The sequence below is a fragment of the Aspergillus alliaceus genome, assembly GCF_009176365.1.
Source record: "Aspergillus alliaceus strain CBS 536.65 unplaced genomic scaffold BDW43scaffold_26, whole genome shotgun sequence".
Lineage (NCBI taxonomy): Eukaryota > Fungi > Ascomycota > Eurotiomycetes > Eurotiales > Aspergillaceae > Aspergillus > Aspergillus alliaceus.
The window spans coordinates 148,979-162,187 of record NW_022474709.1 but is presented as its reverse complement, the minus strand read 5'-3'; the positions used below and the strand labels follow the sequence as shown (position 1 = coordinate 162,187).

The 13,209-nt window shown below is 48.0% G+C and overlaps 6 protein-coding genes across 6 annotated transcripts; 3 read left to right on the top strand and 3 right to left on the bottom strand.

Annotated features, from left to right (window-relative positions):
- Positions 1–1,500: 1,500 nt before the first annotated feature.
- BDW43DRAFT_300791 (MDR/zinc-dependent alcohol dehydrogenase-like family protein) lies at positions 1,501–2,739 on the top strand (the record flags this gene model as incomplete). The annotated part of the gene is made up of 5 exons (XM_032044955.1): positions 1,501–1,537; positions 1,690–2,069; positions 2,125–2,259; positions 2,420–2,467; positions 2,548–2,739. 5 exons carry the CDS (start codon positions 1,501–1,503, stop codon positions 2,737–2,739), a joined length of 792 nt encoding a protein of 263 aa, XP_031899546.1.
- A 356-nt stretch (positions 2,740–3,095) lies between these two features.
- Positions 3,096–4,974, top strand: BDW43DRAFT_278345 (lipase ROG1 family protein). Its single transcript, XM_032042156.1, has 5 exons — positions 3,096–3,270; positions 3,327–4,135; positions 4,185–4,577; positions 4,665–4,793; positions 4,905–4,974. The coding sequence occupies exons 1-3, from the start codon at positions 3,201–3,203 to the stop codon at positions 4,263–4,265; spliced, it is 960 nt and encodes a 319-aa protein (XP_031899544.1). The 5' UTR covers positions 3,096–3,200; the 3' UTR covers positions 4,266–4,577; positions 4,665–4,793; positions 4,905–4,974.
- On the bottom strand, positions 4,083–4,974 carry BDW43DRAFT_101980 (uncharacterized protein). The gene is made up of 3 exons (XM_032037771.1): positions 4,905–4,974; positions 4,185–4,793; positions 4,083–4,135 (listed from the first exon to the last, which is right to left on the bottom strand). The coding sequence occupies exon 2, from the start codon at positions 4,763–4,765 to the stop codon at positions 4,391–4,393; it is 375 nt and encodes a 124-aa protein (XP_031899545.1). The 5' UTR covers positions 4,766–4,793; positions 4,905–4,974; the 3' UTR covers positions 4,083–4,135; positions 4,185–4,390.
- Positions 4,975–5,393: 419 nt separating this feature from the next.
- On the bottom strand, positions 5,394–7,405 carry BDW43DRAFT_101937 (phosphatidyl synthase). Its single transcript, XM_032037769.1, has 2 exons — positions 6,836–7,405; positions 5,394–6,737 (listed from the first exon to the last, which is right to left on the bottom strand). Exons 1-2 carry the CDS (start codon positions 7,201–7,203, stop codon positions 5,783–5,785), a joined length of 1,323 nt encoding a protein of 440 aa, XP_031899543.1. The 5' UTR covers positions 7,204–7,405; the 3' UTR covers positions 5,394–5,782.
- Positions 7,406–8,335: 930 nt separating this feature from the next.
- On the top strand, positions 8,336–9,377 carry BDW43DRAFT_101862 (uncharacterized protein). Its single transcript, XM_032037767.1, has 3 exons — positions 8,336–8,805; positions 8,860–9,101; positions 9,178–9,377. The coding sequence occupies exons 1-3, from the start codon at positions 8,616–8,618 to the stop codon at positions 9,274–9,276; spliced, it is 531 nt and encodes a 176-aa protein (XP_031899542.1). The 5' UTR covers positions 8,336–8,615; the 3' UTR covers positions 9,277–9,377.
- A 100-nt stretch (positions 9,378–9,477) lies between these two features.
- Positions 9,478–11,391, bottom strand: BDW43DRAFT_311784 (uncharacterized protein; the record flags this gene model as incomplete). The annotated part of the gene is made up of 1 exon (XM_032047251.1): positions 9,478–11,391. The coding sequence occupies one exon, from the start codon at positions 11,389–11,391 to the stop codon at positions 9,478–9,480; it is 1,914 nt and encodes a 637-aa protein (XP_031899541.1).
- Between the last annotated feature and the right edge of the window lie 1,818 nt (positions 11,392–13,209).

Below are 13,209 nucleotides of genomic sequence, written 5' to 3'. Positions count from 1 at the left end.
ACTTCAGCTGCCTTCCTAAGGCAGCTAATTTTTTGCTTTTTTATGGCTGATATGGCCAGTAGGACCCTGCATTCCTGCTCAATGCGTGGTTTTGCTAATTTCGGCATTTTTGGTGATATGGATGATAGTAATACATCCTGATGGCCCACATAGACGAAGTATACTATGGTATAGTTAGTTAGTTATTGCATATAAAATGTTAGTAAGCACCACTGGAAATCACTCGTTTATTAGGTAAAGCTGAATTTCTGGACTATATACACGCCCTATCTAATATATCCACGCACACGGTATCAAAATTTGGTATGACCACCACCTGCCTCAATAACTGCACGACACCTTTCAGACATGGATTTCAGTAGATCTTGCAGAAAATCAACTGGAATAGTATCCCAGGCCACTTTAAGGGCTATTCTTAGCTCTGGTAGTGTCATATGTTCAGGGAAATTTGCCCGTAGATATTTCATCCAATTCCACACCATCTCAATTAGGTTTAAGATCGGGAGAGAAAGGAGGCCATCTAATCATATAGACACCACCCCTCTCAAGTGCTTGAATAGTAAATTGGGCACTGTGGTCTAGCGCGCCATCCTGTACTAGTTGAAGATGAGGATAGTGATGGATATACTCTGTTACAAGTATGTTGAATATAGCTTTGAGCATTTGTACCCCATGCCTTTCTCCCAGAATACTATAGGGCCTTTAGTAGTTCCCTAAAATGAGCCCCGAAAAATCCACCCTATCTTACGTGGGCACCGTTCAATAATACAGTCCTCATGGAAGATCTCATCCTTTCGGCGAGTATCCCACGTACGTGTGTGGCGACCTACCTAGATTTACCCCTGTTTCATCAGACCATAGCATAGCTTCCCCTTGACTAAGAGTCCAATTAAGGTACCCTTGTGCCTAGAGAAGCCGTTTCTGTTTACTCCCAAGGGATAGCGTTGGTTTCCTTCTAGCAATATATCTTCGATTGCCTCCAGAAAGTAAGGCTAGTTCACTATAGGTTAGGTATCTTGCATACCTTGATGAGGTGACAAATCTAATAAGATAGACAATTTCCTCATCCATCATTGCTAATGGTCGACCAGATCTTTTAGAGGGGTTTAGGGTGACCAGCCTGACAGGCTAGTTGGACCTGATGTATAGGAACCCCTAGGTGTTTTGCAATATCTTCATATTTCATATTTAGTGAGCGCAGAGTCAAGGTTTGCAGGCGCTCATCTCTAGTTGGCTGAAAATGAGGAGGTGTAGAAGGAGCCATATTGCTATATAGAAATATGTAAAAAATTAATGGCGATGGTCATGGTCTATTCAAAATATCACTAAAAAATAATGGTACGGAATTCATCCTATTTCTATGCAGTTCGGTGACCCACTATACCAACGTTACTCAACATTCCAGAGTATAACTATATATTCAATACAGAAGATGTATAATACATATATACCAAGCCTATGGATATAATTAGTACACAGTACATCCTTTTTGCAAAAAGGATGTTTCCAAACCATTCCCCGGCAGGACTGTACAACGGTATACACAGATATCATCATTACCCATCCCCAATATCCACAATCTCTAAGCCCTGACCATGCAACCAACCCCGCCCCCTAAGCACCTTGCCCTCGTCCTCCCAAACCTCGAATCCTCCTTCTGACTCCAAACCCTCCCAACACCACCCCCAGACCTCAGCAGCGCCATCATCCGCATCACCGCAGCTGGCATCCTCCCCTACCACCGCGAAATATACAACGGCCAGCACCCCAACCCAATCCCCACACCACTGGTAGGTGGCTTCGGCGCAATCGGGCACATCACCGCCCTAGCACCCGACACAGCGGTCCTAAAATCCGGCCAACTCGTCTACATCGACTGCGTGATCCGCGGTCGCGATGACCCAGACTCGTTCTTCGTCTCAGCGATCTACGAGGGGTTCAGCGAGATCCGGGATGTATGGCGCGACGGGACGTTTGCCGAGTACGCCATGGTTCCACTGGAGAACTGTATCCCGCTGAACGAAGCGAGATTGTGTGGTGGGCTGGGATTTTTCGCTCCTGGACTTGGTGTACATGGGGTATTTGGCGGTGCCGTATGGGGGGCTGTGGGATATTGGGCTTGAGGCTAGGGAGACGGTTATTGTGTGTCCGGCGACGGGATTTTATAGTGGGATTGGGGTGCAGATTGCGGCGGCGATGGGCGCGAGGGTGATTGCTATGGGGCGGAGTGGGGAGAAGTTGGGGAAGTTGAAGGAAGAGGTTAAAAGGGGGTTGGTTGCCGAGGGCGGAGATTGAGACCGTGGTGATTACGGGGGATGAAAGTAGAGATGTAGCTTAGCTGCGTTAAGAGCTTTTGGTGTTGTAGATGCTGTTTTAGGCATGCGAGGAGTGCGGTTAAGGCGTTGCGACGGGGTGGGAGGGTTATTTAATGGGGGCTACGAAGAACATCGGGGTTTCGGAGATTATGGTCAATAATATTACGTTGAAGGGTGAGTTTTGTCTGCCGATCATTTGGGTGTTCCTCTACTGATTATGGAATGCTTGTAGGGGAAAATGATGTATGAGCGGGATGCTGTCATGCAGCTTGTCAAGATGATAGAGAGGGACTTGTTTCCTCTAGGTCGGGGTTTTCTGGACACTACGATGTTCGGCTTGGAGCAGTGGAAGGAAGCCCTAGATGTAGGTGCGGGGCATAATGGGATTGGCAAATGTGTAGCCTTTACTCCTGTTCGCAGTTGAGGATAATTAATAACTTCATATATACTATACATACTATGTATACTACCAGTAGTGATCGGTTTATAAAGAGAGCCCCACATAGTCTTGGTCTGACCAGCTCACAGCACCGTTATTCCCTGTATGAAGTATTAAACAACAATCATCAATTGTCCTTAGTTGGGATGGGCTTTTAAGTGCCAGGTATTTATTGACCGACTCTATCCTTATCTTCACTACTCAGCGCAGTGGCAGATCTTACCATTACAATCAGACTTGTCCCAAGAGTCCATGTTTAGGCAGACATCTGCTTGGTAATCACACAGTAGACAACCGGACCCTACGGAGTTAGTACGGCGATAATGGAGGACACCCATTAACCATCCTCTAGCCTGTGTATTTATATACATGGCGCGAAAAGTGCATAGAAAGGAACTATAGCTTGCAAATTGGGATTGTGGCTAGCAGTTCCATCATTTGAATCAATGGAACCCAGTTACTACCTCCAGGACGGCATTTCGCGGAAAGCCGACCACCTGTGTGTCTTGATCCATGGGTACGAGCATCAAAGCAAGCAAGCAACGCTACATTTACTAAGTGACAAATGGACAGATTCTGGGGTAACCCGTCTCACATGGACCACCTAGCAGCGTCCCTGAGAGAACGGTACAGCGACGACCGCCTACATATCCTAGTTGCGGAGCGCAACGCCGGGAATCTCACGTACGATGGGATCGAAGTTGGCGGCGAGCGAGTCGCCCTCGAAATCGAGGAAACCCTAGACGCCTTAGCCGATAATGGATGTCACATCCGGAAGCTGAGTGTTGTTGGGTACTCGTTTGGAGGCCTGTTGGCCAGATATGCAATAGGATTGCTCGACGCACGGGGTTGGTTCGACAAGCTGGAGCCGGTCAACTTCACCACCTTCGTATCACCGCATGTGGGAGTGCGGATTCCTCGCAAAGGCCTCTGGAGTTATCTCTGGAATAACGTAGGGCCGCAGCAGGGTTCGATATCAGCGCGACAGCTGTTCATGGTTGACTCTGTCGGAGAATCGGGGCGGCCGATGCTTAGCCTTTTGGCTGATCCGGATGGCATCTTTGTGCGGGCTTTGGGGAAGTTTAGGAATCGGTGTCTTTATGCGAATGTGATCAATGATCGCACGACTATTTTTTATACTACTGCGCTTTCGATGGTGGATCCCTTTCGGGATGTGAAGCATAAGCTGGCGAACTATGTTAAAGGGTACGAACCTGTTGTGATTGATCCAGATGTGTACTTTTTGTCTCCGGGGATGATGGAAGCAGAGACTTTGTCCTTGGGAAGTCGGGTTTGGCAACAAATAATGGGGATCTTCACTAAGGTCTTGCTCTGGACCTTCGTTGTTCTTTTCCTTTCCATCATTCTGCCGCTTTTCTTCCTGCACTCTGTTAGGCAGTGGTCCCACAGTCGGCAACGGGTTCAGTTACATGAGGAAGAGAAGAGCGGAACACTGTTTAGACAATACCGGTTGCCTCATGCAATGGCTGAGGGAGTGCAGAGCGCCATAGGAAAAGCATACGAGGACGTCGGGTTCAGACAACACCCCGAATACCTCTCAGTCTCCAAGACAGGCGGCGAAGAATCAATTAGACAACGGAATTCTCCCAGACCGAAAGCTAGAGAAACCACACCTTCACGAGACCGCGACGATCACAAAGAAACAGATGATGCCACCAGCACAGACCGAAAGTATCCCGCCCTCGCTCTCACGCCCGCCCAGATCGCCGTAATCGACTCCCTCAATGCTGTGGGATTCCGCAAATACCCGGTCTACATTCACAATCACCGACATAGCCATGCAGCGATCATCGTGCGGGCCCCTAAGAAGGGATTCGACGAAGGAAAAGTCGTCAGCAAGCATTGGCTCGACAACGAATTCCAGATCTAAGCTGGGGCACGTTGCATACCTTGAAATGCGGGGCGCGAAATAGTCGCATATCCACCCCACGGGGTCATAGATAATTGCGGGGAGAGGGATACGTATGGAGTACATTTCATAGCTGGACATCCAGTCATCTTGTGTAGGGCTCAGTTTACTAAGTAATTGGTTACTAATAAGCGTCCTGAACAGACCTCTCCGCCCCGCTCCAACGACGCCGGTTCCTGTCCGGTTCTCGGCGTGAGGGGTTACTGGGAGGGTTATCAACCTTGTCTATACAATACCATTATAATATCCAAAGCAAAAAGCCCAAGGCAGAAAAAACAGTAAAGAACAACTTCCCCCCCCTAGACCCAACTATGGGTGGAACCGACCCTCCATTAATTGCCGAGGCTATTGTCGCGCTCAGACACATGACTGGATGGCCTCTTCCGCAGATTCCTGTGACGTCTGCCTGCATATTATAGACATGGCGTGCTTCTACATAACTTAATATTCGGAATTGCCTATTCTATCCCTCCCGATGTAAGACAAGTCTTCGATAGTGGCCTCGGCGTTGCCGATGCTACAGTGCTTTAGGAGGCTGATTCGACGTAACTTTGGACTCGAGTATAGTTGTAGTATTCTGTTTCATTAATGGCGTTTGCTAGGGAGGGTCATAGAAGGCGTTGTCATAAACCAGCTGATAGAAATCGTAACTTTAGATTGTCGTACTCAGCATGCTAGAAGCCTATTGTAGAATCATTTGATGGATATATTCTTGTTCATAACTCGATGATATAATGGCAAAGTCTATATAATGACCCGCGAAGATATATGCCCAAGATGGCTTTCGTGGCACTGTGAACTTAAAAGCATTCATCCCAGAACCAAAGCGGCCTAAACGGCATCTATCATGATTCCGGTGATGGGACCTTGCGTGCTGGCAAGGAACTAGATGGGGAAGTAGACAAAATGCAATGGTGTGGAGGTACCCGAAAGCCGGAAACAAAAGTGGCATGCCAGGGAATCATAAAAAGCCATCATGGATTTATAATAATCTGTGCACTGCACAAACGATGAGAAGTACATGGAGGCTATAGGATATCATGTAAATGTTAAGGAAATGGGAAATGGGAAATATGAGAAACGCCGGACGAAAGGCAATCAATAGTTAAGAGCAGACTCCGAATCAATGCCGGAGTCGATATCATCTGCGATGGCGGACTCGTTAGACTGCTTAGTGAGCTCTCTCTCTAAGGCAAACTTGACAGCTCCCAGCACATTTTCGGTGACTTTCTTGGGCGGGTAGCGGGGTATCGTACCCTCCTGGTAGACACCGGTTTTAACCAGGATTGAGTACCAGTGGGTATCACTTATTTTATCGAACTCGTTAGTGCCGCGGATGTCTGACTCCGGAGTGTCGCCGACAAAGTAGACGGTTTTCGGAGGGCTGTTAATACCGTGAGTATCCTTACGCCATTGGCGAAGGAGTCGGGTAGCGAACTCGTATGTGCCCAGCTGAGGTTTTCCAAAGGCAATTGTGTGTAAATCAGTGCCAGTGACGGCCTTATAAAGGGCCTCAAGAGAAGCCCGGAGGGCACCCATGCCAATGCGGGAGTGTTCGTGAGAGGTGGACCACACAACATCGTTGTGGGAAAAGAACACGGGTGGGCCCTCGTCGAACGTCTCGGAGCGTGTTCCGAGGCGTCCATTTTTCGACATGAGAACATCCAGTATGATCTGCTGATCACCGGCCCAGTCTCGACTGTCGGCAAATACAAAGATGGCGTCGATATTAGTCTGACTGAAATCTCTGACACGAGAGTTTTTGTACTCTTCATCCGTCAAGCTCCGGAACGGGGTGGTATCGTGTCTCGTCTTGATGATATCTCCAGGAGTGATGACATCCTTGAAACCATAAGATTCGGCTACAATGCGACACTTCTCGCCTACACCACCAACGACAAGGACGGTATTGTACCGCTCAGCCATTTCCCGCATGGGGGTGTGACCGCAGATGAACTGGCCTGGGGAGACCTCCAATTCGAGTTGACGGCTGAGATCCAAGCATCGTTCCTCCTCTGTCTTGCCTCCACCATTTGTAACGAAGATATACGGTCTAGAAAAGGGCAGGATATTTTAGTTTGTGCTATGACACGGACATTTTGTAATCGCTGTCGTTTGAGGGGAAGGGAGAATCGCAAAAAGAGCGCTTACATCTTGATTCCGTAAGGATTGGCCCCATTGATGTACTTCAATGCCTCAATCGCCGCGGGGATGGGTTCTCCTCCTCTGATAAGAACGCCATCAATGTCAAAGGCCAGCGCAAACTCATCAGTGGTGGTCAGAGGTCCTCGCGAGACTGGGGACGCAACGCGGGGCGACCCATCATCAGAAGAAACTTCGTCCTCGAGATGTTGTTTGGCCATTGCCATTGCCATGGCTGTTTCGTGAGAATCACTCGTGGCCATCAAATGCTTGGGCGGAACGACCACGTTAGGGCCGCCGTAGAGGTCGGCCCGAGAAGCGTCCAGGCTGGATAGCCGGCGGACCCTCTGGGCACCGAACCTGTCGGCGGTAGTCATTTTAATCCTGTGAATGTGGGTAAAACTACGGGGTGGCGACAATGGATTGAGCTGGTGGAGCGGCCCTGTGTGGGCCCGGCCAGAAGCAGTTGAGATGTCAATGCTGAAGATCGACCACCGGTAGGATCGCCTGTCAATTAGATTGACTCAAACTGGGGATTCTCTTTTAATAAACAAACAAGAATTTGGACGATCAGTGGACAGGGAGGGTTCCACGACGGGAACCAGGTTCGAACAATGGGATAGAGAATGACAAGATAGACCGATGATGTGCAGCAGTACGTACTGCGATCGCTCAAACAAGGACAGCGCTCTACTAAACAAGAGGCTTGAGTAAGATGACGAGAGAGTATTTGAAAAGTGGGGAGTGGAGAGAGAGGGTCAGGGTTGCGAGGTTGAAGCCATTAATATAAAGACAGGGCATGGCGGGTGGAGTGTCGACCTGGCGCTGTTTGGTTCATGGTTGATGCAACCCGTGGCTCCAACTTCAACCGCGCCTGGACGAAATTCCTTTTAGAAATGGAATCATGCATTAACGTACTTTTAGGGGAGAGACTCCACCGAGGGGAAAGTTTACCGTTCCTCTCCGGCCCATTCCTAGTAGCGACGCAACGATCAGTTATTTGTGATGATGGGAACACACATTCTGATTTGCTCCTTGCAACAATCAAGGCGCCCACCAAGTCGTAAATCATAGGACAGCGTCATCGTTGGAAGGCGGGTGGAGTTGATGTGCAGTAGAGGGGTATAAAAAAGTGGATCCACGGAAGACATCCTAACAATTATCTCTGGATTTGTTGATATCATCAGAAAGGAAGATTTCACGGGGTGGCTGTGGTTTGGATGATGGCGTGGTTGGTTTGCTTTTTTCCCCCTCTCTTTTTCTTCAGTGGTTTTGTTTTCCCAGGTATTGGGAGTGGCTTTACGGTTTACAGTAATCACTAGGTCTATTACGTCGATTACCTATTTAAGAACAGGTCTGTACCATGTCCCACAATTCTCTATACCATAGTACAGTACATCCCTGATAACAATACTTGGAAATGGAATGTAAACCTCAGGTAAAAAACTGGTTGACAGCCGGAGAACAATGCAGAATGGACCCACTCCCTCAATGAAGATTTTAATAGATCTCTACTCTAAAGGTATCTATATAGTCACTAGATACTGCACAGTACTTACGCCAACATCGCAGTAACGAATCTTCGATTTCCCACACCCCAAAAGATAATTTTACAATTCCCGTTCTTCCTTCGCTTCTCTTTATCTTCCCTCCATCCCTCATTAATGAGGGAATTTCTCATCTCAACAGCCGCCCCTGACGTCACTGCGGGTGATATCTCCGAATCGAATCTGAGAAACAAATTCACATCCTTTACGGCGATGGCGCAGGCACAGATACCAGATGGCCTATGGGGTGTGATTGCCCAGCCCGAGTCCCGAGGGCTAGAGGATCGCCCCGTGCGTTCATTGGACCTAACTCCGTAAGATCCTCGTCTGCGGTGCAACGTTCTGAACATACAGGGCGTTACCATCAGCCTCAGTCAGCCATACGCTTGCAAACCTTGTCGCATGTGATCTCAATCGGGGGTTGCCGATTTAGTAAGTAGACTCCTTCCTGCCTTCCTTATCATCAGTGGTAACATACCTCCTCAGCGAGGTGGAATGCAACTTCTTTCCTTGATACTCTTCGCCCTCGGTTATTTTCATGGTGCAAGAATGATGTGGCACTGGCTTGGTATGTGTGGGTTTCCTCATTATGGCCGTTATTGTTCGCGATAAGCGAAAGCTGGCACCCGTCTCCTCTTTGTCATAATTGTCAAAGGTCTATTTCGGTCCTGTATAGAATGGGAGAAAGAGAAGAAAAGTCAGAAGTAGATAAATACATACATAGTCAGGTGAGTATTATACTACAAAGAAAAGAGAAAATTTCAGTCCATCCCAAGAATCGCCTCACTAACTACTCGCCCCAAGGGACATACTCCCCCTTCTATAATTATCGGGAAGCAGAATATTGTGCATATATACATAGTACACGGACCTCCACCGGCTATTCAGCCACCACATGCTTGAAACCAAAACAAAGAGAACCAACAAACCGGGCCGTCAGTCGACATGGAGGATCAAGTCGGAGCCTCGTCTGGACGGAGTCAAGTTGCGTTCTGAAGAGAAACGCTTCTTCTTTGCCGTACGCCCTGGTATTTCCATCGAGGACCGATCACTTGAAACCCTATGTGGTTTGCCTTCGGACGAAGAGCCACCGTTGTGTCCGTGCTAGTAATCGTCCGGTGAGTAAGGAACAGTTAACTCCTTGGGCTGCGGTTTGCCTCGACGGATCTGGACACGTTTGATATCATCACGCCGTACAATCCTGGGCCTGGAGACAATTTCTTGAGCTGGGCTAACAGCCCTGGAGAACGGCATTCGGGGATACTGTACGGGCGCACTTTCATTGAAATAGTCTCGTTTCTGGCCTTCATTATTGGGCGTCCGAACCTCTCGCACTGGAGTGAGGGGTCTGAAGTTTCCGGAGTGTCGAGATGTGCGATGAGAGCCCGAGCTTTCGTTAATATTGATCGTCTCAAATTCGTCACCAGAGCTGTCTAACAAGCTTCCTTTTGCGTCGGCCTCATGATATGAATGACGGACTGCGTCGCGAGATAACGGTGGCTCGGGAAGATCTCTAGCCTTCCCCTTCCCGACACTAGGTCCCCGCCAGTAATCGCCAATATACTCATCGTGTTGCGCTTTATGTGGCGGTGGGGGCGGCGTGGGCGATGGATTGCCATATATATCAGCTCGATGAGGGGCTTGTACCCCTTCGCTAGCACTAGCATAGACTGGCTGTTTCCGGCGATCTGGACCACTGGGAACTACAGTATTATTCCGTGCTCGAAAGCCGTGGAACATTGCTCGTGGATTATCAGGTAGTCCTATCCTTGGTGGCCTCTTGTATTTCCGGTTTTCATTGTACGGAGTTGGCAAATTTGAATAATTCGGGTGTTGCTTGTTACTACCAAGGAAACTCCTTGGTCTGGTGACATCCTCTTCAAACAACGTGTCGCCACTATTGGACCTCGCATGTTTCTGTTGACTCCATCGTAATGGTTCCGGGCAAAGTGCGTACACCGGCTTCTCCGGCAGAAGGTCGGAGACTGTCCGCGGGGACGACTGGCTCACTGAAGGCTCGAGATCTGAGTTAGAGGAAATAGCAAAGCCAATATTGTCCGGACTATGTATGCTTGTGGAACCATAGTTATAATCATCGTTTGGCCTAGTTACAGTGACTGCGGGGTTCCGAGGACTGGCCTGGTATGGAGACATGAGTCTCGAAGTCTCTGTGTCCCCATCTCCTGCACGGGATGAGGGATTGAGCCCTGGAGTTGGACGCCTTGGAGGTATAGAGAACTCAGGTGGTTCCGACATGACGCCTCCAATTTCGAAGAAGTTTTGTTCCTTTGGGTGCTGGTACTTCCGTTTCATATTTCTGCAGCAGAAGAATATCACGACACCAAGTATAAAAAAGCCTGCGATACCAGAAGAAACGGAAACCCCGATAACTGCACCTGCATTAAGGCTGCTTTCTTGACCGGCCGCTGCTCCTGATGTTGCATTGTGAGATGTCTGATCACTGCTCGCTGTGCTAGAGATACTCCGTGCGGTATTCGTTACAGATACTGGGCTCTGAAAGCTAGTAAGAGTAGTCCATGTATCTGTTGTTCTTGTTGGCGTAGGATTTATAGGGGTGATTGAACTAGGACCAGGCGACTCTGCGCTAGTAGTGGGAGTACTCGTAGGTGATAGCACGGACACCACCGTGGCAGTTATTGTAGCATGTGTACGAGGCAGCGCCCCGGGTATTGAGTCACAAATGCCATATACATTCGACTTGAGCGCTACGTCAACCGAGCACAACGAGATGCTGCAGCGCAAGGCTGCTTCACCTAGAGTATACCCGTTTTTCGTATTCGTTTTACATAGACAGTTGAAATCGGTCACAGAAGAGCACGCGTTGTTCGGATAATCAGTCCATATGAAACTCCGAACACAGTCCTGAGCACAGTCCGGAATGGTATTGAATCGGGGCGCTTCAGTCGCTGGGAGGGCTTGACCGAATGCCCTTATAGCTAGGAGTGGAACGGATGATAGCACAGTGGTGAATACTCGTCGAAGGCGAGATAGTAACATATTGCAACACCTTTTGAAATCCAGACTTATCAGTAAAACACTACAACTTCGATGCACATCAATCGACATAGAAGGTGAAATCTCCCAAGGAGAGTGTCAGCTAGTTGTATGCATATAATCAACTCACCGCAGTCTCAACATTGTAAAGTGATGACTGCCTCAGAAGTCATGTCCTTTTATAGGATACCATGCTAAGGAAGTTGAAGGAGTGAATTCAACGGAGCTTAGCTATACACAATCGCAATAACAGTACTATCACTGCAGACAATGTGATATCGCAAAATATATACATATATATATATAGCGCAGAAGATAAGAGCGAAATGTCCAGAAAATCCACACAGTTAAAGTCCAGGTTCGCCGGTGTCATACTGTGTCCCTTCTCACTCACCCCGGCGTCAAAAGGATCATCGTCTCTCATCATGACGCTGACAGGCTCTCGCCAGAGAAGGACCTGGATCTGAGACGAGCCCCATCGTCAGCGGTCCTGTAAGCGCCTTGATGAAACAAAAATAACATTATACTAAATCCAAGGCATCTAACCTGCAAAGGGATGCTTTAAAGTGGGTAGGCGCTTTGTTTGGGTGAGAAGGTTGCAAACAAGATGGGTACGCGCCGTGTTGGCGCCGACGCTGGAGAGACTACGAAGCCCGATGTCAGATCAGCTGACTCCCACCCTTCGAGACATCCAGAATGAAATTGTATTTTCACAATACATCTGAAAGCCTAGTAATAGCGCAACGAGAATCATGGGCCAAACTTAGGTCGTTCTGTCTGGTGAATATTGTTGATAATCAGCTCTCATCGGTATTACATCCCTAGGATACAATCCTCGCATCAACCATACCTCTCATTACTGTTATATCAAAGCTCTCGAGTCAGTTCGCATCCAAGATTGTAAATTTTGGAATACCAGGAGGGACTCGATGATTCAATGGAATGGGCCGTACCTAGCTCTAGAGCTCCGACACGGTACGTAACTCAATACGCAGATTTGCTAACACAAGAAGCTTCTCCTATGTTGGAAATTAGGAAACCTCGTCAACATGTTACATAGAACAAAGGCCCTATGGTAAGGTGCTTGCCGAGTAGCTATTTCAAGTTGTCACCCCCCTAGACTTCCTGATTGGGTAGTATCTAAGGCTGGTGGCACATAAGCTTAGGAGCTAAAGCTTATTTGAACCGATATCAAGCAGTTCTAAGTGCAGTAATACGACCTAAATCCCATTATAAAGAGACTAATCCAGTGCAAACCATTCATGAATAGCTCCAACAGCTTAATCTCTCCCACGATAGATTCGCACATTGCAATGCCGTCGTTTTGGCAAGCCGATCATCGACAAAAACATATATGCAGTCTGATAAGCCTACCCTCAGTCTCTAGTTACCTATGTGTGGACCTGACACTACATACCTATACATAGCTAATCCTGGTTAACCCTAATTACCCCTCAAGTACCACATCCTGGCCGATTGGGGATTCCTTGCTAGGCATACTCACGTGAAGTATGACATTTTCGTGACTTTAGACACTGTTTCTCTATATCGATGCTCCTGCACCTGAAGGGCTTCCTTGTAAATTCCTATAGCGCTTGTTTGCTATAGAACGGATGGTGTAGTGGATGGGTCCAAGCTCACTTTGGCCCCCAGCTCAGAGCTGTCTATTACTGAAGCAGCATTCGAGACGCAATTGTGACAATGAAGACTAGTTTTGGATTGGCCTTCTCAGTATTTGGTATGGTAGGCGATGCTTCTTCTCTCTTTCCTTCTCTCTCTCTCTTTTTTTTCTTTTTTTTTTTTTTTTTTTTTTTTTTTTTT